This window comes from Leguminivora glycinivorella, chromosome 1 (assembly GCF_023078275.1).
Source record: "Leguminivora glycinivorella isolate SPB_JAAS2020 chromosome 1, LegGlyc_1.1, whole genome shotgun sequence".
In the NCBI taxonomy this organism is placed as follows: domain Eukaryota; kingdom Metazoa; phylum Arthropoda; class Insecta; order Lepidoptera; family Tortricidae; genus Leguminivora; species Leguminivora glycinivorella.
The window spans coordinates 13,657,151-13,684,047 of NC_062971.1; the positions used below are offsets into that span (position 1 = coordinate 13,657,151).

The 26,897-nt window shown below is 36.2% G+C and overlaps 1 protein-coding gene across 1 annotated transcript; it reads left to right on the forward strand.

The window, feature by feature from the left end:
• Nucleotides 1–96: 96 nt before the first annotated feature.
• On the forward strand, nt 97–16,525 carry LOC125233410 (acyl-CoA synthetase short-chain family member 3, mitochondrial). Its single transcript, XM_048139460.1, has 12 exons — nt 97–236; nt 2,013–2,163; nt 3,402–3,546; nt 8,534–8,678; nt 10,819–10,915; nt 11,276–11,475; nt 11,569–11,800; nt 12,170–12,329; nt 12,817–12,964; nt 13,186–13,331; nt 14,855–15,086; nt 15,361–16,525. Exons 1-12 carry the CDS (start codon nt 122–124, stop codon nt 15,636–15,638), a joined length of 2,049 nt encoding a protein of 682 aa, XP_047995417.1. The 5' UTR covers nt 97–121; the 3' UTR covers nt 15,639–16,525.
• Nucleotides 16,526–26,897: the final 10,372 nt, after the last annotated feature.

A 26,897-nucleotide genomic window follows, 5' to 3' on the forward strand; every position in this document is an offset into this window, starting at 1 on the left:
AATGTATTAAATAATTCAGAAGGGGCACAGGTCGTGGTATAATGGAGTATTATAGTTTACAAGGCACATTGTTCGTGTGGCAGTGCTCGCGTGACACCCGAAGTGACTGTGTACCATAACCATGTATCAGGAAACCGATGGAGTCAGCTCCAAGATCGAGAAGAACAAATTCGAGTCCTCTATCAGTGAGCTGAAGAAAAAGGCGTTTGTGTCTGCTGCTGATATAGAGAGCTATGGTAATTCCTTGTTTGTGGTAATTAGGTCTCGTGATTAAGAAGATTCCTGGCTTGTAGGCAGACACGAAATTGAGTGAGTAGTTCAACACAGATAAGAACTTTTCGAAGTAGATTTTAGATCTAAAATAATTTAAAAAATCTCGATGTGCTTTGTAGGTAAGATATTTAGGAACTATTAGAAACATACTCGTACATTATCAATACATATTTTTACCTATTTAGTAAACACAGGACACTCATTAAGTCAGTGGTAGACAAAATATACGGTCATCGTAAATTATTACGAGTGACAAACAAATACTCCGTACATACTTACTTATCAGTTCATTGTCACATCACCATTTCGGATTAGTAGATTGTGTCACTAGGGAGCAAAATAAGATATTTACGGCGAGGGCGTACCTACCTACATTTATTACACAATATTACTGTGTGAAGCAAAGGATTCTAAAATAGAATCCTGAGCGTATTGAGGATTTCAAGTGTTAACGGCGGTGCAAGTTATTTTGATACCAATGGGAAATTTGACGTTTCACACAAACTCTCCGTTGATTGTTACAATTTCACATCACCTATAAGGAAATTATCAAAATATTAATAACATAATGGTGTACAAAACGAACTAAATCGACAAAAACTTATTATTATATGTATTACGTACCAATGTGCAAACTTTTTTCTTTGCGTTAATATTTTATACTGGCAACATAAAGTCCTTTAACAAAAAAAGTCCCACTTCGATCCCTCTTAGGGAGGGCGCACACGGGGGCGACAGTCGCTCGACGACTTTTTTGTCTCTGTCGTCACCCCTTGCGACAGTCTCCGAGGTGCGCACACGGGAACGACAGCGACGTAACCACAGACTACTAAAAAGCTATTACCATAGATTAATTCTATTATCTTTGGATATTTCGGATGCAACTTTTTCTTTTTTCATGAAATTGAGAGCCTATCTAAAATAATTTTTTGGTACTTCAGAATGAGTGTTTAAAAGTTTTGATGATTTTACAACCCGGCATCGTTTTTTCTTAATATTGTCGGAATATTCTTTTAAATTCTTGTCATATAAAATCAGTCTTTCCTCTACTTCTTCAATTAAAAGACAGATATCAATGTCGTCTTCAACAATCTGCATTTAAAATTATCTTTTTTTTCGAATAACTGGCAACATTGACAACCGACCGACGACTGTTTTGTCGCCGTGTGCGCACTTGCATTGAAACCCATAGGGAAGGAGACAGTTGCGTCGCAGGCCTGTCGTCGACCCCTGCGACAAAAAAATTGCGTCGCAACGTGTGCGCACCTTCATACTAGCCCATAGGCTTCCCACAGACAGTCTTAAAAATTCATAATCTTAAAAAAAAATTGTATGCAAATTGACACTGTCAGATCTGTCAGTGTCTTGTCAGTGTCAGTTTGAACTGTCAGATTGCATACAATTTTTTTTTAAGATTATGAATTTTTAAGACTGTCTGTGGGAAGCCATAGACCGAGCGACGGATACAAAACTGTTGCGTCGCCCGTCTGCGCCCTCCCTTAAGGGGAAAAAGGTTAACAAAGAGGTCACTTCGCACAGGATTTTATTTTAACCCTCATTATTATGATCGGAATTCAATTATAGGTAAAATCTTTCGTTTCATTCATGATGCAGAAAGGCCTCGTCGTAAATACGAGCATGTCCATTTTCTTCCTTGTAACTTTTGCTCTACAATTGTTTCGTTTCCTTTCTTTAGTGGTTTTGATAAGTAGGTACATATTATGATGTTTTGGGTTTAGGTGAAAGCGGTGTGACAGAGCAGTATCAAAAAGCGTACCATCACTCCCTGGTGGATCCCGAGGGATTCTGGTCTGATGTGGCAAAAGAGATCGAGTGGGCCAAGCCTTGGGACAAGGTTCTGGATAACTCTAACGCTCCATTTACAAAATGGTAAGTGACACAATTACATACATATTTAATTGTGGTGTATAACATATCTACACAATTTTAAAATAATATTACAGGTAAATTAAACTAAATAAATCTAAAATTATTCTAAAATTAAACTGAAAATAAAAATTAAACTAAATAAATCTAAAATTAATTAATTAATTAATCTAAAATAAATCTAAATTTAATTAGATAATTACTTGCTTTTTTAACAATTTAAATTACCAGAAAGTATTTAAGTGGCAACATGGTATGATGTTAATAATAATAATGAAACTATAAATCGAACTCAACTCTACATCCGACGTGCGCTAAATCACGACATATTTACACTCTCGCGCGTGCGAGTTCATTTATAGGTACTTGAAGTGGTGCTAGTAGGTGTCCCGCACGAGAACGCTAGCTGTGCTAGGCCGCCAGAGCTTCATGTTAAGTTAATAGTTATTTGTTATACAAGGGGGCAAAGTTGTATTTTAACGCCGAGTGTGGAATTGAAAAACGAACAAGTGAAAGGATTCTATAGTTGAACCACGAGCGAAGCGAGTGGTTCGAGAATAGAATCCTGAACTTGCGAGTTTTTTAACACACGAGAAGTAAAATACATTTGCACCCGAGTGTAACACAAAACTTTTCCCCTCACTATAGCGAGGAAACTACAACGCAAAAAAATGCGTTTATCACTGCTTCCAGTAGTTCCACAGGTGGTAAATCATCTTAATTACTGGATTCACCTACTTTTATCAATTTTAAAGCAGTTAATTTGACTTTATTCAAGGTCAAATTACTTTACCCACTAGTGGATAAAATGCGTTTTTACCCGCTGGTATTAAAGGACAAAACACGTGTTTCCGAGCTAGTAAGGGGAAAAAGAACAAGCTTACCTACTTATTAATTTAAACTGGGAGAAGCGGACGGAATGGCGAAAGTGCGTTGGAGATGGTCGCAAGTTCGTCGATGAGACGTGGTTTGCAGCACTTGCTGACAAAAGGGAAAGAAGACACCATTGCGAAACGTCGCAATCGGTTGCAAGTTTCCCTTGTCAACTATGTGGCAAACTGGCAAAGTATGTCGCTCTCGCACAGATCTGTTTACGTTTAGCCATCAAAAGCGATGTATGTCCCTCAGACATTGCACCATAAATCGTCTAAAATAAATGCTAAGGCCAGTAGTACCTACTTATTTAGGACTGATCTGTTCTTGTTTTATAATGATCTTCTTACCTAAATCACATGTCGCAGGTGGGTAGGCGGCGAGCTGTCAGTCTGTCACAACGCAATCGACCGGCATGTGGAGAACGGTCAGGGCGACACAGTGGCCCTGGTACACGACTCACCACTCACGGACACAGTGAGGCGGATCACGTACAGCGAGATGAGGGACCAGGTTAGTCACAAAGGAGTGGGAGTGGGACAGTTGCCCGTCTATCAGTGTCCCCAACGCCGGCAACGCCCGAGCAACTAGCTGTTGGTGACGCACAACTCGCACAAGCGACTGCTGGCCCCGTAGCCGAATGGTATTTCTACGACGCGAAACGAAAACGAAACGCCGTGAAAGGTAGTCTGACTCTGTCACGCCAATACGCAAGAGCGATAGAGATAGACATCTACGAGCGTTTCGTTTCGTGAGCGTTTGTGCATTCGGCTACGCACGCTGGTCGCTGTCGATCACTAGGAAGTAGGAACGAAGTCGACAACGGGTTCGTTTGGAAGTGTACAGTCTGTAAAAAAAGTGTAGATATAAAAGAAGGACATAATTTAGTGTCGGCTTTTTCAAATCAATGTGTGTGAGAAAACGCGGGTAGGTATATTAGCTCGTACATTAGAACTGAGGCGAGAACTTCGTAATAATTATGCATCCCTCTCTCGAATATACCTAATTACCTTATTTGTCCAAAAAATAAACCTCTGGCTCTTAGGGACCAAAACAAAGGGTTTTGGTTGTGAGATGACTCTTCTCTCATCGTCTATATGGAGGCATTTAGGAAAATGAAGAAGGATGAGGTTCCAACTGTTCCGAGAACATTGCCAAGGTGTACAAAACTTACGAAAGTATTCCACTCATGTATGTAAGGCAATTGATGCTTTAATATGAGGAATCTCAACATCAAGTACCTATCTACAGCGATGTAAGGTAAGACTGATGGGCTATAAGAAAATTTAAGACAGGAAACCTGATCAATGTTCAAGATATCTACCACAAAGAACTGTCTGTGACGTTCTTGCTACCCATGGTTACTTCATAACTGCGACATATCTCGATGACCCGATTCGTCGTCTTTGTGATCATGAATAATGTAACGACGAAAGATAGTTCATTTATTTTCAAGAAACCAACTGGCAAAGGCTCTCTTGATACTTCAAAAACGTATTAAGTATATGGTAAGTATGAGTAAGTTGCATTTGTGAATAAAATGTAGGTTGAGATGGGTACCTACCTACTAGTAGAGCGGCGAGAGGGTCTCGGGAAAAGTTGATGTGACTGGAGAGTATACTGCTGACAAGTGGTATCGTTGTGATCGGTACACTTTACTGAGTACGAAATAATGACTTGTCACTTTCTCAGACTGTGGGGGGGTTAACTATGACGTCACAAAGATCGCGGTCCCGGGTTTAATTTTTTTGCCAATTTGTCTAGAACCCCTTATCCAATTTTGAAAAATGAGGTGTCGATTGAAAGCGTATAACATGCTGATTAAGATTTATTATATGTGAAAAGTATAGTTTTGTTAGTTATTTTTTAATTAACAATAATGCAAAAAATACGTTTTTTTACTCTCTTTTTTGATTTTTGTGACTCAAAAGGCAATGAAAACGGCCACTTAGCTAAAAAATATGTTATATAAATCATTTAACTACATTATTAAGCTATCTGTTGCTTTTTGAATTTCTACGATCGGATAATAAATGAGCAAACTACAACCACATACCTGTAGGCGGGAGTACCGCTTGACACGCGTTCCCATACATTCGGCGTCTACCAAATTACACCTCGCGCAAAATTCGTTTCAAGCAGATATACCTCTAATCTTATTCATCGTAACCTATCAATATTGATATCATTTGAAAGCACAATTAAAGTACTTTAAAAAACAATGTCAATCATTTTTTAAAATCAATAATCGCCAGTCTGTGGTGGTTACAAAGGAAAAAAGTGGGTATGCAATTTGACTGGTTTCCTAGGTTTGATACCTAGACGAGTTTAAAAGGGGAGGTAAAGGTGACATATGGGTTTTTCTCTGGCCTAAAAGCTACACAGAGGGTCAGGGAGAAAAAACTAGGGTTTAAGTTTAGTTTTAAGTTATTTTTTCCTTTATTTGTTGATTTTATTGTGTTAAATTTTTTGTAATTTTATCAAGGATACACGTTGGTTTCTTTTGCTAAAAGTTGCCTTTTTTATGAGAAATGTTATGAATTTTATGGCTTTTTCCGATAGAGACTAAAATTAACTTTCAAATAAGGCCACATAGTCATACTTTTACTTATATAATATTAAGGGTATGACTATGTATCAGTAGGCCACATAGTCATACTTTTACTTATATAATATTAAGGGTATGACTATGTATCAGTATGACTATGTGGCCTTATTTGAAAGTTAATTTTAGTCTCTATCGGAAAATGCCATGAAATTCATAACATTTCTCATAAAAAAGGGAATTTTCAGCAAAAGAAACCAATGTGTATCCTTGATAAAATTACAAAAAAATTAAACACAATAAAATCAACAAATAAAAGAAAAAATAACTTAAAAACTAAACTTAAACCCTAGTTTTTTTCTCCCGTGACCCTCTGTATAGCTTTTAGGCCAGAGAACAACCCATATGTCACCTTTACCTCCCTTTTAAACTCGTCTAGGGTATCAAACCTAGGAAACCAGTCAAATTGCATACCCACTTTTTTCCTTTGTAACCACCACAGACTGGCGATTATTGATTTTATGAAAATGATTGACATTGTTTCTTAAAGTACTTTAATTGTACTTTCAAATGATACCAATATTGATAGGTTACGATGAATAAGATTAGAGGTATATCTGCTTGAAACGAATTTTGCGCGAGGTGTAATTTGGTAGACGCCGAATGTATGGGAACGCGTGTCAAGCGGTACTCCCCGCCTACAGGTATGTGGTTGTAGTTTGCTTATTTATTATCCGATCGTAGAAATTTAAAAAGCAACAGATAGCTTAATAATGTAGTTAAATGATTTATATAACATATTTTTTAGCTAAGTGGCCGTTTTCATTGCCTTTTTGAGTCACAAAAATCAAAAAAGAGAGTAAAAAAAAAGTATTTTTTGCATTATTATTAATTAAAAAATAACTAACAAAACTATACTCTTCACATATAATAAATCTTAATCAGCATGTTATACGCTTTCAATCGACACCTCATTTTTCAAAATTGGATAAGGGGTTCTAGACAAATTGGCAAAAAATTGAAACCCGGGACCGCGATCTTTGTGACGTCATAGTTAACCCCCCCACAGTCTGAGAAAGTGACAAGTCATTATTTCGTACTCAGTAAAGTCTACCGATCACAACGATACCACTTGTCAGCAGTATACTCTCCAGTCACATCAACTTCAAAACTAGACGACTTTTTTCAATTCCGCCGCCTTACTATACCTACACATCATTTTTTACCACACCAACACGAGGAAAATCTTTGGGCATCAAATTAAAATTTGTATGAAATTAATTATCACTGTTCTGGATAACTTTACCGGTTGATGTGGTGAAAACAATTATTTATGGTGGACAGTTCAAGGCTACAATCCCGAAAATATTTATTCCATGATTGGAGAAAGTATAAATAAGTTTTCGGTGTTAGTCTCCTGTGCCAGATAAGTACCACTATCGTTTTTGTTTCTGGCTGTATATATCAAAAAGTAGCAGATTTTGTCTATATTTTTAGATTTGTGAAAATAATTAAAATAGAATATAATATGTACAACATAATCCATACTAATATTATAAATGGGAAAGTGTGTGTGTCTGTTTGTTTGTCCGTCTTTCACGGCAAAACGGAGCGACGAATTGACGTGATTTTTTAAGTGAAGTTAGTTAAGGGGATTAAGAGTGACATAGGCTACTTTTTGTCTCTTTCTAACGCGAGCGAAGCCGCGGGGAGTAGCTAGTTATATAATAATAGAATATGTTGAATTTGACGACCGGTCTGGCGCAGTCGGTAGTGATAGTGTAGTGACCCTGCCTGCTACGCCGCGGTCCCGGGTTCGAATCCCGGTAAGGGCATTTATTTGTGTGATGAGCACAGATATTTGTTTCTGAGTCATGTATGTCTATGTATATAAGTATTAATATATATTATTATATATCGTTGTCTGAGTACCCACAACACAAGCCTTCTTGAGCTTACCGTGGGGCTCAGTCAATCTGTGTAAGAATGTCCTATAATATTTATTTATTTATATAGTACTAGGTATGTTAATTAACCGGAGTCGGTAAACAATAATGGGAAATTTTATGTGTTGCTTTTCTGAATTCATGCTTACTCGCCAAATTTTATTTAATAGGCTAGTTTCCTATACTTAAAATATTTTAAGCAGTACACGAAATAAAGCACCACATAATTAGTAGAAAAATATGCACAGTAGTTATTTTTAAACATAATTTCTATTTAATAAGTCAAAGAGAAAGATATAAAGTAAATGAATTGACCGTGACGTCACTCCTCAGTATTTCATAGTAATTCCATATTAGCAAATCGTTTTGACAGTTCATAAAAAGAAGCTGATTTGACTAGTAGGAAACTAGCCTATTCAGTAAGGTTAATACTTAATAAGTAACTATTATTTTTGGTTCCAGAAATCGTTTTCTTTTGTGCTATCGGGGTTCCTATTAATACTACAAACAGTGCATGACTTACCTACCTGTCAGAGAATCTTATTGATAGGTACACAATTACACATGCTTATATAGTATGAATTTTCTGAGATGCACTTTTCGGTTTTGCCCTAATCTGTTAAACAATAGCCTTTGTTTCTAAGTATTATTCGCCGCGGTTAGCTCCCGTTTCCACAGCACGTGCTAAAGTCTCAGTGTAGTTAAAAAGCAACTATCATGATAGTAATAAGGTTCAAATCCATAAAAAGCCCTTTCGGAGATAACACGTTTTGTCATCTTCAAAAAAAGTTACCTGCATATTGCAAACTGTTTAATAAATTTGAACCTTATTGCTATCATGATAGTTGCTTTTTAACTACACTGAGACTTTAGCACGTGCTGTGGAAACGGGAGCTAACCGCGGCGAATAATAGAAACAAAGGCCTTTGTTTAGCAGATTAGGGCAAAACCGAAAAGTTCATCTCAGAAAATTCATACTACACCTCATTCATTATGTACGTACCTACAGGTATCGCGGTTAGCCGGCAAGCTGGTGGAGCTGGGAGTGACGCGCGGGTCCCGCGTCCTGATCTACATGCCGCTCATCCCGGAGGCAGTCATCGCTATGCTGGCCACCAACCGCATTGGAGGCATCCACTCTGTGGTATTCGGAGGTAGGTACTGCCTGGTTTTCTTAGCCGACTTCAAAAAGAAATTCTCGTTCGTGGGATCTCATTTCAGGAGGTATTTTTTAAATAAAATAATATTTCAATATAATTATAATGATTTGAAATTTTAGTAAAATGTTGGAGAAACCGAGAAAGCTGATGCAATATTAAAATAATACGAATATAATATTTCTAAGTATTTCCATTCATCATTGTTGCAAATACTTTTTTGATATTAAAAATATTACACTTTGAAAGTGGCACCCTTATTTTTTTCAATTTTATGTCGCACTGAATATAATTAATTTTAATAAGTAGTATTTTCGTTTCGCTATCCGAAGGTTGTCTGTAAGAGATCGCTCTCTAGCGATAAGACCGCCTGTTGTAATCTGCTATTTTAGTCTTGGCTTTGTAAATTGCATCTTTTTTTGTAGTGCACAATAAAGTATTTTATTATTATTTGTATGTCTTTCCCATCACGGAACAATGGTATTCCGGACCTTTGGGAGGCGTGCGCGGGGCCGAAGCCAACGCGTAGAGGCCCTTTCGACACTTTAATGAAATGTAAGGGGTACACCGAACTTATTATTATTATTATTTGTATGTCTTACCATATCTCGGGACCATGGGGTCCCGGACTTTTGGGAGGCATGTGTGGGGCCGAAGCCAACAGCACAGAGGCCCTTTTAGACACTTTAATCTAAAGGCAAGGGATACACGTGGCGGATACCATCCCCGAGCGCACAATATGATACATCCGGAGATGGTCCCCGCCAGGTGTAAAGACTATTTCAGTGCAGCACTTTTGTGTTGCGATGGGAACTAAGGTCATAGGCTATTGTTGTGCAAGTTGGATGGACTAGATAATGGTCTATGGGGGGAGACTATCGGACACCTGCCATGACAACTAGTCTCAAGATTGTAAAAGACAGGCGGTGACTCGCCAACTCATTGAGTGGGCCCTGCAAAACGTCCGCACGCATGGTGCGACAACAGAGCAACACTTGAAGAGTGGCTGAAAGGTTGTCGAGAGGTGAGACTGCGGTAGCAAGATCCCGGTGATTAGTTCAGCAGGCCGCCGGCGTTATGAGATTTTACACTTCCAACCTGGAGCATAGGTCCCGCTCTTGCGAATCCACTCTGGCCGGCCGATTAAGGCAAGCGCAGAGGCGAGGGCTAGATGGAAGTGCCCTCTGGAATAGGGGTCCGCGGTGTCGCCACTCACCGTCAGCTCGCCACAAGCTGCCCCCGCGGGCTTATTATTATTATTTGTTTGATTAGTGAGGCCTGAACCTAGGGGGTTGAAACTTAATAATAAATCATTGATCAGCAATTCCCGAATAGTTTGTACATTTGGATCACGTCTCCGATTTTGTTAACAATTGGTAGGCTGATAGAGTAGGTACATGATGCTGAGCAAGATCCACTAGGTTTCCCAAAGTGTCCTAGGTTGTTTGTATGAAACTTTCCTTTTTTGTTACCGAAAATGTATAGAAATCAGGTAACAAAAAAGGAAGGTTTCATACAAACAACCTAGGACATTTTGGGAAACCTAGTGGATCTTGCTCAGCATCATGGACTGTATCAGCCTACCATTTTTTATCAAAATCGGAGACGTGATCCAAATGTACAAACTATACGGGAATTGCTTGACAACATGACAACTAGACATGAAATTCTATTATCTTTGGATGACAATGATGTCATAGGTTATTTTTAATTTAGGATTTTACGGAAATGCCTAAGCAAAATTTTCTGTTTTTTTTTATTTAAGTTGGTAGAATAGAATGGCATTGAATTAGTTAGGTATTCGTTTTGAAAGGGGGCAAAGTTGTTGTTTAACCGCACGTGCCAATTAATTAACACCCGAGTAACATAAAGATATTCATTAAAGATATGATATAAAACAAATTAAACGTAAATTGGGTTTCCTTATAACATAACTAAGCAAGAAAATAACGTAGAGTGTGACAAAAAGATGAATTCAGCATTTTCTACATAATCCTACTAACTACTTTTTCAGTATAAAGCAGCGCGAAATTCAAAATCTGTATGCCGTAATTGCGGTACAAACATTTGGTTCTCATTTCCCTTGTGCCTAACTGTGGTCTATTCAAATTTGTAAAGGAATAATTTCTAATTTCAGGATTTGCGGCTAGAGAGCTAAGAACAAGAATTGAACATGCAGAACCCACTGTTATTATTGCAGCTAGTTGTGGAGTAGAACCAAATAAAATTGTTAGGTGAGCTTTCAGTTTTTTTTTTGTAATTACATTTCAATGTTCATTGCATCACACTATGAATGTATGTGTAAGATACTATACTACAAGATGAAAAGATAATTGGGAAAGCCATATTTTTTAAATAAGTACTAAATATATTTAAAAAAATGTAACTGTTATGTATAAATAAGACTAACATTTTAAGTAAAATATTTTTTCTCTTTACAAAATCTGTTGGACAAAAAGATTAAAATGAAATTATCGAATTTAATCACATCCACTACACCATATCGATATAATATAGTCACGACAGAAACTTTAGGTAAATTCTTGCGCACCTAATACTAAGTATAAATGTTATTCATGTGTTTTTTTTTTCAGATACAAAGATATCTTAGACGAGGCACTATGTCAAAGCTCACATCAGCCCTTGAAGTGCATTATTTACCAGCGGCGAAGAGTTCTTGAGTGTTCTCTTGAAAAAGACAGAGACATGTGCTGGGAAGAGGCACTTGAAAGCGAACCGGTGCCATGTGTGGCTGTCGAGGCAAATGAACCTTTATACATTCTGTATACTTCAGGTAGATTACTCTTAACATGAAATAATTTGTAGGTACTTTATTTCCAATTTAGGTTTTTTTTTAATTCTGTATGCTAAACTTAATCTTGTTTAGGAACCACCGACGCTCCAAAAGGTGTTCAACGTCCATGTAGCCATGCAGTTACACTTTGCTGGTCAATGAGCACAATATATGGCTTAAAGAAGGGCGTTTGGTGGGCAGCCTCTGACCTTGGTTGGGTTGTAGGCCATTCATATATCTGCTATGGTCCTCTTCTTGCCGGTCTCACCACTGTTTTGTACGAAGGCAAGCCGGATCGTACACCCGATCCAGGACAGTATTTTAGGTAAGGGCGTCGTTAAATAAGCCATAAGTATATAAATCAAGTTAAATTGTTGACAATTTAAATAATTCGTTTGATGTTTATTTAATAGTTGCTTAGCTAATTAAAAGCCTGTTGTTGCTTGTAATTAATTCACCCTATTTACTTAAGCTCAATAAGTGTTATTGTTATATTATATGCATTAATGATGGGTGGATTTATTTTCGACTGCGACCTTCGGAATGTTTTTTTTTAAATATTATATGCGACTTTCAAAGCTCTGCTAGGTACCGTGTGACCGATTTTTTTGTTCAAAATTTCATAAATAGGTATAAATTCATGTCAGAACTTATATTCTCTTATTAAATATAGCTTACTTAAACGATATTCCAGAATAATAGAACAGCATGGAGTAAATGCGTTATTCACAATTCCCACCGCAATTCGTGTGCTGAAGAGAGCCGATCCGAACGCCAAATATGCCAGGAGATATTGTAACCAGTCTTTGAAATCAGTATTCATTGCCGGAGAACATTGCGACCAAGATACTCGGGTGAGTATTAGTATCTAGTAGTTAACATCAATCTTAACGTTATCAAAGATATATAAAACCAATGTTTAAATATTAATCTTAATCTAATTTTATTATGAAGGTAAATGACACATAGTATTAGAATGTACCGTTCACATAGAAAGTTGAACTACATTATATGTTTGTTCATTGACAACATATAGGTGCCGTATTTATGTAAACTTATTCCGAGACTGTTCGCGTGACCTCTGGTCTGGGCAGTCCTTTGTTTTATACGATTCAATTACCGTAGTAGCCACATTAATTACTAGAACATTACTTTTGGTTAAAAATAACGATGAATGCGAAGGCGATTCTCGAGTTCGAATTATATTTATGTATACAATATATTCCTCAACGTTTTTAAATGGTCCCAAAATAAACCCATTGAATAAACCTTACTAGATACTCCAGACACTTTAAACCTGTTTTTTTAATATTCATTGTAGGCATTTAATTGTTATTTCAGCTATGGGCAGAGCGCATATTTTCAGTGCCCGTGCTAAATCACTGGTGGCAAACAGAAACCGGGTCAGCAATTACTGCTGCCTGTCTTGGCTATGGCATTAAATCAGTACCTCCACATTCCGCTGGATACCCTGTTCCAGGATACGATAGTAAGTTAGTGAATATTGAAATAGCCACCCAAATAAAATTTAAAATAAATAAAAATAACAAAAAAAAATCGATCAAAGGGTGAACAGCCCCAAGTGATAATCGGCATTTTTTATAAAGTTCCAAAATTTCATTAGATATGTTGTTATAAGTGATAAAGTATTGCCTTTAAATTAGGTACTACATAAGCATGTAAATATATATAAACAGACACTTTTTTCAGTGCATGTTTTAAGAGAAGACGGTTCAGAATGTCAAACGGGCGAAGTCGGGAGATTAGTCGCAAAGCTTCCTCTGCCACCTGGGTTTGCCTCGACACTTTGGCAAGCAGATGACAGATTTGTGAAGACATATTTTGAGTCATATCCAGTAAGCATTACCCAGTTTCACCTTCGACATTTTACTCATTAGCAATCAACTGCAATGCTTTCATTAACTATTGTTTAGTGAGTTACAATGATAATGACTTTTATTCGGTCGGGTAGGTATGTCAGCTAGTTTCCATGCTTTTATCGGTTTTCATCCATTTGACGGAATTGATATCTTTAATATTTAATTTTGCTACTTTTAAAATACATATTTTATGTAGAATATGTAGATGCATTGTTTAAAATAAGGATTGCATTAAGTTCTCATTTGTGCAGTAAGTTGATATTCACGTCAATTGGACGAAAACTAGCGCAATCACTTTGGTACTTGTAATATTTAAATTTGACATGAATTAATTTTGATGCGTAGTTTACATTATGCAGGTTTTCTTTACGCATGCTGTTATTGTATATAGACACTTATTTATATTTAGAGGTATATAATTGGACAGTGTTATGGAATAAGCGATCAAGCGACAGTTAGTTGAAATCGAGAAAATGAGCTAGAAAGATTTGAAATTTGAATCAGTTGTTGTAAGTTCATTTATAAAGAAAAAAAGTTAATTTTGACATTGAACCTATAAAAGTGTTCATAATTTAAATTGATAAAAAAAATAACACCATACCTATTTAAGTTTCGAAGTTATTAACGTTTTTCCGCTTGATTCTTTATTGAACTAATACTGCGATGAGGTTAATTTATTTCGCCGTAGCGTACTATGAGACATATTTTGTCGCTTGATTCTTTAATGCAAATTGTTAGAGGTAAAGTGAATACTGGAATAAAATAAAATTCCATATATTTGAGTAAATAGTGCTATTGTAAATAAATTAACAATCAATGTTTTCCTCCACAATGATTAGGACTAATCCGTCTAACAATTTAGTTTTGTTCTGCAATCAACTTTTTTTAATAAATGTCAAAAAAATCAGCATATATGGCAAAATTGGCATTGTAACTAATAATAATTCATTAGTACTAGCCAGGATTACACACATAAGATATTATGATATAACAAAACCTCTTGATTCTTAGTTCTCATTAAGCGAAATATCCTGCAATTTCAAATATGTAACAACGAATTAAACGACACCAATAGGGCGGTTAAATCGATATTGCGTTTATAAATCATCAAAACTTTAAACCAAAACGAATTAATAACATCTTTATGGCGTTTAACTCGATTTTGCGATTTAGAATATACGCTTATTATAATTTGTAAAAGTAAATTTGGCGTTCAATTCGTTTTTACGTAACGACTTAGTACACAGGGCCATACAAATTTTAACGTGTCGCTTGATTCTACCCCTTAAAATAAGGCTGTAAGCATGATTTTTCAACAAAGAAATAATCAATACTATAGATTATCACATTTATATCCGAACTGCATTCATAACTTTTTTTTCGGATTTTGGCGCTTAGTTCGCTATTCCATAACACCGTCCAATTATGTATTTGACCTTTGAAACAAAACACAGGGTTTTTAGTTTTTTGTTAATTGTATTCTATAATTTATTTTCCAGGGTTACTACGACACTCAAGACGCCGGTTGGATAAGTGCCGAAGGAGCCGTATGGGTTGTAGCCCGTGCAGATGATATTATTAATGTAGCTGGTCATAGGCTATCGACTGCAGCTATTGAAGATGTTGTACTAAAGCACGCAAGGATAGCCGATGCTGTTGTCGTTGGTGCCCCTGATACTACGAAGGGCGATGTGCCGCTATGTCTTTACGTAATGAGACCACCCCAAGATGGTTAGTATTTAAATTCAATGTAATTGGAAAATTACCTAGCACCGTTATAATAAACTGGAACCAATTTTTATCTTACTTATTTTCATATTACTATAACACGAGAACTTACTACGTACTTTTTTTTTAAACTGGAGAATAGTGAACCAACAACCAGATTACAGCCAAAAGATCGATAAATATGAATGATTAAAGATAAGTGAATAATATTTTACATATGTAAGTAAAATGTGTGCATAATCTGAATTATTGATATATTGTTTATTGTTTTTTTCAGATGAAGAAATAGTAGCTGAAAGCACAGTAACCCAGGAACTTATCGCCCTAGTTCGTCATCTGATTGGGCCAATAGCAGCGTTTAGAAAAGCAGTTGCAGTTCCTGCGTTACCACGGACTAGGTCCGGCAAAGCGCTTAGAGGTGCTATTGCAAAATTAGCTAGATCACAATTAGTGCGCCTGCCAGCTACAATTGAAGACGCGAGTGTATTTGCAGAGATAAAGATTGCACTGCAGAAGTTTGGATATGCTATAGATGCACCAGATCCTGAAATATAACAAAACATATTGAACGTTCGTGATTAGATTTTTTAAGAATTTAGGAAAACAAGAAATATACGCTTTAAGTTTGTATTTTAATCTAAGAGAAGGTATTTATTTAATTTAAGTAGGTATTTTGAGTTCTTTTTTGTATCTATGAACAAATCAATAACTTGAAACATTTTATTTTTTCTTTGGTTCCGTGACTAACTTGCTTTCAGAAGAATTTGTTCCTAATAAGCACGAATTGGCTGTGGGATTGTTGTCACCCTAGTCGTTAAGGATAACTATTTGAACTATTTCTAAGAGGAGTTTATGTACATATAGTACATCCACAGATTAATAATTAGTTACTACGTAAAGTACAACCCTAGATCGAAATTTTGAATTTACGGACCGCATTTCGTACCATAGAGTATATTGAATAGTTAATTTCCTACGTGCATAAAATTATATTAGGTATATTATATTCAATAAAATGCTTTTCAACCATTGCCAGTTGGTACCATTACACGAACAAATATTGTAAGGGACAGGGGAGCCATTTCGACTGGCGGGTAATTTCAACTAATTTAGATATCTTCCATATTATAAATACACTACTTCACTTGATGGATATTTGTGTCCCCAGATCTTCCATACCATTTTATCCGTCAGTCTAAATTGTCTCGCCTGTGTACCTTATCGTGGTTTACCAGTTACCACACAAATCGCTTTTGAATTTACACTTGTAAGAGATTGATGGAATCATTTTATTGATAATATATTAGGTATTTAATACAAGCATCATTAAATCTCAAGTTTACACATAAGTTTGTGTTAAAAATACTACGCTACGTTTCAATAAATAGTTTTTCACCACACCAACTGGTAAAGACTTACTTTGCTATTGGAAAACAGATAGCATAATTTTTAAGAAAAAAAAACCGCCTTCCTTTGGGGTTCTGGTGATAAATACTTTCAAATGTTGGATTATGTTATCAATTCGTCTGTATATTTTTTAATGTTTGTTATTCGATACCTCCGTATTTCTGAACCAATTTTGAAATCTGGATGATTCTGAAGTACTTACAGATGAGAATGATTATCAGAACGGAACTCTAACCAGGGGCGGCTCACTCTTCATCAGCAGTTCCACTGCACCAAATGTCACTGTTCTGGACGTAAGTGCATGCTGTTCTTATAAAAATACCAAAGTCACTATAAGTGTGCCGTTCAGATTTGAGGAGTTCCGTTCTGACCATCATCAGCAATTCCACTGCACCAAATATCACTGTTCTGGACGTAAGTGCATGCTGTTCTTATAAAAATACCAAAGTCACTATAAGTGTGCCGTTCAGATTTGAGGAGTTCCATTCTGACCATCATCAGGAGTTCCACTGCACCAAATGTCACTGTTCCGTACGTAAATGCATGCTGTTCCTTTAAAAACACAAAAATCACCATATGTATGCCTTTCAGATTTGAGGAGTTCCCTCGATTTCTCCAGGATCCCATCATCAGAACTGGGTTCTGAGAAAAATGGGACCAATCTGTATGCATATACATTCAATAAAAAAAAAAAATTCAAAATCGGTCTAGTAACGACGGAGATATCGAGGAACAAACATTAAAAAAAAAAAAAAAAAAAAACATACAGACGACTTGATAACCCCTTCCTTTGAGATTTGGAAGGCGGTTAAAAATTGAATTTTATCCACAAGAGTGCAAATAGGGATTGCAATCCGGTCTGATATCCAATCCGGCCGGATCCGGCCGGATTGTGCCCCCAATCCGGCGGATCCGGCCGGATCCGGCCGGATTGGCCTTGAGGAATAAAAGTGCCCAAATAGTTTTTTTTTTTTGGATGTTTAAGCAGAATATGAGAAGTATGATGGTATTTTGCTTAACGATTAATAAATCAACAGTTGCAAGCTTAGAAATCAACATTTTTACCAGGTAACAAGTAAATTTTACTATAATAATCAGTCGCAAATCAAATTCGTTCTTTCTTTTTAAACTTTTATAGGATAACAAAATTATTTTTACTGTATTGTTTTACAATAATACCTATAGAGCTTTTAGATACGATATATTAAGAACGGACATTATAATATTAAACTGAATGCATCATGAGATCGGTGTTTTAAAAAAAATATGTATTGTGTCATTTTACAATTAACTTTACTCACATGCAAAGTAGAACAAAAAATAGTACCTACTTATTACAATCATATATATTAAGCATAACTATTAAAAGTCTGCGTAAAGTCTTTCTCAGTATGTATAAAAATATCCAGTCTCGGATTAACAAAACCACAGTAGCTAAATTGAAGTCAGCAACAGTAATTGACCTTAGTATTATTTGCTATTGCTTAATCCACAATCTTACTGGATACCTTTTATAAATGTTCATCTTTAAGCTTTGAATTGTCGTTTTATTTCTTATATTCTCAATATACCCTCATACTTCTCATATTATGCTGAAAACATGTTGTTCTTGGAGTCCTATGTCACCACAGAGGTGCAAAGGGCCTTCAGAGCTCACACGACGCCTTACGATCTTCAGCTACCCTCGTGGCATCGCTCCAGCTATATTCGGTCGCTCGTAGTTCATCCTCGACGGACCGCTTCCATCAGTTTACAGGGTGCCCGGAGCCACGGTTTGCATTTTGCGATTTCCAGCCGAAAGCAATGGTTGCGTTATTTCGTTAGAGGGCATTCATTCTTTATATCTAGGTCTTGATTTCGGATAGTGCTTGGCCAGAAAACGCGGAGAATCGACCTCAGTGACATGTTAACGAAAAGTTTTTCGTATGGCGCTTTGTCACTCTCCACTACGTACATATCTACTCCACATTTTGCATCCAAGTAAACAATTGCACAGATTTCACTACGGATTCAAAGATGGAAATGTTGAGCACATTACTACGCGTCATTTGAGCACATTATTTGACTTCCAATGCCCAAAGTGCAAAGAACATACGTATTAAATTATTTTTTTGATTGGAAATCAGACCGAATTGCAATCCCCTATTGAGCGACGTTCAAATGTTGGCGTAAATTTTAATTTCTTGCACAATTTTAACATATTAAGTTACACTCTACCGGATCCGGTACCGGATCCGGCGAATTTCACCGGATCCGGTAGCATGAAAAAAGCACCGGATCCGGCCGGATTACCGGATCCGCCGGACCGGATTGCAATCCCTAAGTGCAAAGTAATTTCATACAAATTTTAAGTTGATGTCTTAAGCTGGCTGGTAGAATTTACCTATAAATTATGATTTTGAATCATTTCACGTAGTATAAAAAAAAATTGAATAGATTGACGGATTTGATTTATTTGATGTTATAGTCAGTATTTTGTACGTGTTGGTGTGGTGAAAAGTTTTGTGTTTCACTCGCTGGCAAAGTTTGTTTAACCTTCGTGCCTTAAAAACCTCGCAACGCTCAAGATTCCACTTTTTGAACCACTCGCTACGCTCGCGGTTCAATATTGGAATCTTTCGCTTGCTCGGGTGTCAATATTGGCACGTGCGGTTAAACAACAACTTTGTTGTTGTTGTTGATCGTCCTAGGGCACCCCATGGGTGCATAGGGCCTCCACAAGATCCTTCCACGCCTTTCTATCTTGAGCCACCGCCTTGGCCTCGTTCCAGCTCAGTCCATATTCCCTCAGCTCGTTCTCAACACTCTGCCTCCAGGTGTGTACGGGGCGTTTGCGGGCTCGCTTTCCTCCTTGAGGCCGCCACTCAAACGCGATACTGGCGCTGATGAAACAACAACTTTGCCCCCTTGTAAAACAAATAACTTTTATTTATCTCTGATAAGTATTTCAAGTTTAACTTCTAAGATTCTGTAAGGTTGATCGCACCGTTGCATATAGGTACGTACTCTGTAAGGTTGGTCGCACCGTTGCATATAGGTACGTATTTTTATGAATTCAATTCAAAGGAATACCTACAACCTACGTGTATAAAAAACACGCACGTACCTATGCACTACCTGACGTTACGTCTTAATCGCGGCATGCATGTTGTAGCCCTATGACTTAAACTTCTGTAAGCAACAATCTACAGTGTTTTGTAAGCTCGAAAAAGGGTTCTACAAAATTCACCGATATCGCATGAGTATGGTGTAGTTTAGGCCGTAGGTAGGCTTAGCTCGAATTTCCTTTGGTTTTTAACCGTCGCCTCATATCTCTCAAGAAGGACGGTTATCAAGTCGTCTGTATGTTTTTTCTTTTATTATTTTTTTGTTTTTTTTTAATGTTTGTTCCTCGATATCTCCGTCGTTACTGGACCGATTTTGAAAATTTTTTTTTGATTGAATGTATATGCATACAGATTGGTCCCATTTTTCTCAGAACCCAGTTCTGATGATGGGATCCTGGAGAAATCGAGGGAACTCCTCGAATCTGAAAGGCATACATATGGTGATTTTTGTGTTTTTAAAGGAACAGCATGCATTTAGGTACGGAACAGTGACATTTGGTGCAGTGGAACTGCTGATGATGGCCAGAACAGAACTCTTCAAATCTGAACGGCACGCTTATAGTGACTTTGGTATTTTTATAAGAACAGCATGCACTTTCGTCCAGAACAGTGACATTTGGTGCAGTGGAATTGCTGATGATGGTCAGAACCGAACTCCTCAAATCTGAACGGTACGCTTATAGTGACTTTGGTATTTTTATAAGAACAGCATGCACTTTCGTCCAGAACAGTGACATTTGGTGCAGTGGAACTGCTGATGATGGCCAGAACCAAACTCGTCAAATCTGAACGGCACGCTTAAAGTGACTTTGCCATTTTTATAAGAACAGCATGCGCTTACGTCTAGAACAGTGACATTTGGTACAGTGGAACTGCTGATGATGGTCAGAACCGAACTCCTCAAATCTGAACGGCACGCTTATAGTGACTTTGGTATTTTTATAAGAACAGCATGCACTTACGTCCAGAACAGTGACATTTGGTGCAGTGGAACTGCTGATGATAGTCAGAACCGTATACTCCTCAAATCTGAACGGCACACTCATAAGTGACTTTGGTATTTTTGTAAGAAAAGCATGCATTTAAGTTCAGAACAGTGACATTTATTTAGTTATGTTTGTTAAGCATATTGAGTTTTCAAGTCAAAGTTTGTCAAGCTTCGATTTCTAATAATATAATCGGATTCATGAGGAATTGAGGAAACTCTTCAAACCTTAACGTTATACGTACATTCATTTGTGTTGCCATCTAATAATTAAAGCATTAAAAGAAGTTTTAAAAAACACCTACACATTTCTACATAATCCAATATTCGCAAGTAACTTTCACCATAACCCGAAAGGCGACGGTTTTTTTTTCTTAAAAATTATGATCAAAGATTATTTATATAGGATATACAATCTTCATACTAAGAATCGAACCCTCAGTTTTTAGCGTCACCTGTTAAATACTGTTATAACTACACTGATGATGCCCACAAATTTATTATTTTCAAAATGTGTACGAGCCCCAATGCAAATGATATCGTCTAGTCACACTTCAACGTGCGATATTTATTTCCGAAACTGGTATTTAAACCCAGATTGACTTTGATGATAAATGGAATACACGACACACTAAGCCATTAAAACTAGTTTAATCTTGCGCCGTACAAAATGCCCTAATGTTATATGTTTTAATATAATCATATCATAAAAATAACATATCTAAAGCAAAAAAATACGCCTAGTTCATATTTGAGGCATAATAGGTCGTCTATTTTAAATATAAATAGTAAGATTAATATTATACAATAATATTTTAAATTGAATTAATAATATTATAAGTCGTCTGATATGATATACGGCTACATAAAAAGGTAAATTCTGTAAAAAATATAATTATTCTACAACATTTTTATACCAAAATAGCAAGAGGTAAGTCGGTGCCTGAATCAGTGAGGAAAATTATAATTTCCAGTAACAATAGCGGCAAATCTACGTTCCAAAATATCCAAAGACCTTTTTTTGCCAAGATCTACGGCGCATACAATCATCCAGCATCAACTAAAACACGGAACCGTCTCCTGTTTAAATAAATCTGGCCGTCGAAGAATAACTGCCAAAGAGAAAACAGGATTTTGAGGAGCATCATCAGGAAAAATCGTCATGCAAGAGCAGGAGAACTTACCTAACTATGGCATGACGCGATCAAAATAAACATTTCAGTCGATACCTGAAAGACAGTAATGAAAATAATGGGCTTCGGTTTTCACACCGCTAAACAGAAACCATTACTTACTCAAAAGCAGAAAACTAACAGGTTGAAATTTGCACAAAAGTACAGAAACTGGACTGCCGATCAGTGGCGAAAAATAATATGGAGCGACAAATCCAAATTTGAGGTCATAGTTGGCGATGAACGAAGTAAAGTCATTCAAGATAAAGGAGATGCATTTCACAAAGACTGTCTTGAACGCAAGGTGTAGTTTCCAGCATCTTTAAATGATTTAGGGCTGTATGTCGGCACAGGGTGTGGGATGTCTGCAATTTATAGATGGAACCGTCAATGCAGAGAAATACAAAAGCATCTTGGAATAGAGTTCACTACCGTCTATAAGAAAGTTCAAGTATATAAATGGATTTACTTTTCAACGAGATGGTGCCTTATGTCATACTGGCAAGACAACGATGGAGTGGCTGAAACAAAAACAAATTCCTACCATATCATGGCCATCCAGCAGTCCAGACTTGTCTCCCATAAAAACTTTGTAGTGGTAAATGAAGAAAAAGTTGCGAAAAGATCCTTCTAAATCCAAAGCTGATTTTAAGGAGAAACTTGTGGGTGTCTGGAATGGAATAACCCCTGAGGAGTATAGACAGTTGGTAGATACAATGCCGCTCAGAATTAAGGCCGTTTTAGATGCAAAAGGTGACGCCACCAAGTGGTAGTTGTTCTTTTCTGCATCGGCTACGCTGAAGACGAACATTTTTGCGAGTGTTACATTTGGTGAAATTATGTTTTTTTGTTTACTAGTGAGGAAAATTGTTAATTTATGTTTTGAATAAATAAAATATGCATTATAAGCTCTCTTGTTTTTATGTTACATGTTCTACTAATCATCTAATTCATCCTGAATTTTGAGGTCGAAGTTAGGACATAATATTTTTTTCATACTAGACGATATCATTTGCATTGGGGCTCGTAGGTACTGTCGTGATATCATGATATTAAAATATAAGTATGAAATGTGTTCTTAAAAAATAAAAACACGCAAAAATATTTGGGGAAAATATGATTTAGGCCACTTTACCAGCGTCATCTAGTTTTAAGCTTAAAAGGCCCATACATTTCAGAGGTACGCTTTTTTGTATGGGCTTTGTCTGTCCCGGTATTATATCGTCCTTGGTTTTGATACAGTCAGGTATAAATCGTATCGACTCGTACCTATATAATTATCGATGACTTCTGTAAAACTCATTACGCCCGTTATTGTAATTCATTTATATTATTACTACTTAATCTAGTTTCAAATTAATAAGTTTTTATAATTGTGACATATAACTATTAAGCATTTTTGTAAGTAGGTATGTACTTAATTGAAATGAATATTTTTTTATAAATAAAGAAAGTTTTATTTTATTATATACGTTTTTTTGTAGCACTACTTGTTTAATTTGCTGCTTGCATTTTTACTAGGGATCTTTAGTTTTACTACGTTGCTCGTCTATACATTTGTCTGTCCGTCCACGGTTTAGTTCCGAAGGATAATTCTTTTTTTGTCACAAAAAATTTTTGGTTGATAAATCTGCCACAGGTTGGTAATATTATTTTTTATTAAAAAATTGGTTGTCTGTAAAGTCGGTTTACGGACGGTAGTTTAACGTGATAACGTCAAACATTACAGTAGTATAGACAGGGGCGGTCAGAGTATAGCAAAAGGGGCCCGATTCTGGGACTTTTTTCACGTTTTTTTATTTATTTATTTATTTATTAAAAATACACAAAAGTTAACAGTATTTCACCAAAGCACTTATGTGGTAATATAATTATGTACATGTTAAATTGACATAAATAAAAGCAAACACACTTAAAAGTTAAACTATGGTTATTTACATTAATCACCTTTTCACACAAACCAATCACAAATTTTCCCGTAGCATTACTAAGGCGCCAGAGACAGAAAGCGATATCGACGGAGCCCCTTATTACTGTTGCCGCTCTCTCGCACACGCTTATTAAAACCGACCCATAGACCACACGAGTAGAAAAAAGAGTAAGCTACAACGAGTAAATCTATGGGCCAGCATATACGAACGGACAGTGACCTTCGCTCACGTTCTATATCCCTGTCACAGAATAACCGCATTTTACATATTTTTAAGTTGTTGCAATCCATAGGCTAGTCCGCCTTCTAATATATGTGCTACTAGGCAGATCGTAACACAAGATCAAATGCTTTGGACAAGTCTAGGAAGCATGCGTATATTGGCGATTTTCTCTTGTTTCAACAGTATGCTTCAGTGAAGATACCTAACGAACCTAACCTATACCTTATAAAAGTCGTCATTTTGTATCCTAGACCGTTTGCGAGACACGCGTTAATTTTATTAAAGTTTCTAGTGCCATTTACTAATCTTAGAACCCTAATATCTCAGTAAATATTAATGGAGAAGAAAATCACACTCAACTCTCAATGTTTATATAACAAAACATCCTTATTTAAACGTGTTCTATATGATTTATCAATATTAACATAGGTATATTGGTAAAAAAACGCATCATCGTAAATTTATTAAGTCTCTGGCGCCTTAGTAAATACTATGGGAAAATTCGCAACTTCGTACTGCTCTAACTCCTAAATAAGTAGGTTTTTCAAACAACTTCATTCTATAAAAGATGCTTATTTTAATGCAATCTTTCATGTTTTTAAATTACAAACACTCAAAAATAATAAACACGGGCGCGCCATCTGTCGCAGTTGTGGTGCTTTACTCAGGCCACACGCTACAACCATACCGAGCGCATCGATCAGCCGCTTAGTTCCAACGCGCGCCAATAGATGGCGCTTAAGCTATATTGGGAAACGGGACAATGACGTCGTCTTTTTCGTGCATGCTGCCCGTAGTAACGAGTTATTAGACGTTATCACGTCAAAAAATAATATTCAATTGACTTATTTCAAACGTCCCGATTTTAGTCAACCATCTGCAGCATGAGCGTGGAAGCAATAGACAAAACTATCAATTACCATAGACAGACATCTGTCAGCTGTGTAAGCTGCGCTGTCAGTGTCAACTGTCAACCATATTGTCATTAGTGGGAATAGACGCTGTAGGCATAGGCTGCAACACCCTCCACACCCAATTTGTTTTCCAAATATCCCTTCCTCAGTCCCAAAAATCTAGTTGACAAATCCTACGTACATAAATTAAATAGTGAGAAGCCTATATTGAAGATCGTGCAAACCTACATGACTGCGAATTTGGCTGTATAACGCAAAAGAACTAAACGAAACCGGCTAAACAAGGTAAATTTTACTTTTTTTCTATGCTTTTAAAGGCAAAAACGTACAAATTGAATCGGTTTTCTCGGAATAGTCTCACGGCATCTTTCTAGCTATTAAAATCACGCAAGCTGTGTCATTATATTGTCAGTACGAGCGGAGAAATTTAGCCACTCTAAAACTACGTGGGAGTTATCTGTAAACAAAATACATCGTTAAGAAACGTCAAGATAGTATTAGATTAGTATAGGTGATAGTGTTAACCTGAACGACAATATGGTAAGTTTTAATTATAACAACTCTAAGTGCATTTGCTTATAAAAATCTCTTATCCTCGTATAGTTTGGTATAATGTCTTGCAATGAGTCTGACTAACCACAGTGCTGTGGTTAGAGACCATGAGTCATGTACGCAACATTTACTATCTACAAGATAACATTGCCCATTTACTTGAGTAGGTATTATGACCAAAATAACTGTCTAAGAAATATTTGGATGAATAGCTTGTTTTTGGGGTATTTCAAGCCATACCTTTGATGCCAGATGTTTTGACAGTAGTGCGTAAGTCATAAATTGTATAACACTTTATTGAGTTTGTATTGGTCCGACAAAAGTAATCTTTACCCCAGATGTATGAACAAGAAATGGTATTATTAAACTTATATTGACTGGGATATAGATCGTGATTACCTTTTTGATTTTTTGGTCTATATCCTGGTCAATATAAGTCTAATGAAACTAACCGTGACTCATTTAAAACTCTTAAGAAATGGTATATTTCCACAAATGATATGAGAAGGTAAAACTGATATAACATCTGTAAGTGCTTGTCATATATTGGTAGTTTTTTATAATTTTTCTGAATTTGACTGTACTTTGTTAGTTTCATGGTATATCAATATGTACAGTGGTGATACCTATATTACCCTATTATAATGGTGGGCAAAGCAGAGCCTACAGGCCGTCTTGCCTGCGAAAGGATTTTATCTAGTCCTACACCAGTCTTACAACATAGTCTGTAATATGCCCAGCAATGAAAACCGGTATGCCTTCCTGCTGAGCGCGGGCCTGGGTTCGAATGTTTAATAAAGATATTTGGCATTTTTTAGTATAAATCTGACCCTATAAATTAAAAAAATTAATAAAAAGGCATTTTAGTGTAAATCTGACCCTATAAAATTCCTTCAAATTTTGCTCCTCAATGATAATATTCAAGTATTCATAGATAAAATAATGGTTATATTCATTCCCTGCAGCGAAACCTGGAAATCCATAACATGTGGTAGTTTGATGATGAATCAGTTACTTTATTTTAATGTATTTTTACAACAACCTAATTTAATAACTTGATATACAATTGTTTTAAGTTACAAAAATAATGAATTAACATTACATAATGTCATAAATATTAAATCTTTTTTTCATATGAAAGCACATTTTCCGGATTTCATACAATTATTATAAGGAATGTGTGTAGATATTCTTGAAAACAATGAACAAAATATTTTTATTCTATGTGCAGTGAAGATAAAACAAAGACAGTGTGATTCATTATTTAGCGAGTAGGATAGTTTCTCCTTGCACTGAGATTTTCGTTTAAAAATTTAAAAATATATTAGATATATATAATGTATACTTTATTTGTTTGAAGTAAGTACTGATTAAACAGCTACAGATTTATAGTTCGGTTGTGTGGATTTGGATGTTATTCAAAATCAAAAAATCAAAATCAAAAATAATTAATAGTTTATTTATTATTTAACCCTGTCTACATTATGTTTGTGCTTCCTCATCAGATGTGGAAAGCCGCCACGG

Excerpts from the sequence above, each read along its gene's own strand:
- LOC125233410 (XM_048139460.1), top strand. The coding sequence starts at position 122 with ATGTATCAGGAAACCGATGGAGTCAGCTCCAAGATCGAGAAGAACAAA. Across the intron at positions 8,679-10,818 it reads CCACTCTGTGGTATTCGGAG|GATTTGCGGCTAGAGAGCTA; the intron begins GTAGGTACTGCC and ends TTCTAATTTCAG. Across the intron at positions 15,087-15,360 it reads AATGAGACCACCCCAAGATG|ATGAAGAAATAGTAGCTGAA; the intron begins GTTAGTATTTAA and ends TGTTTTTTTCAG.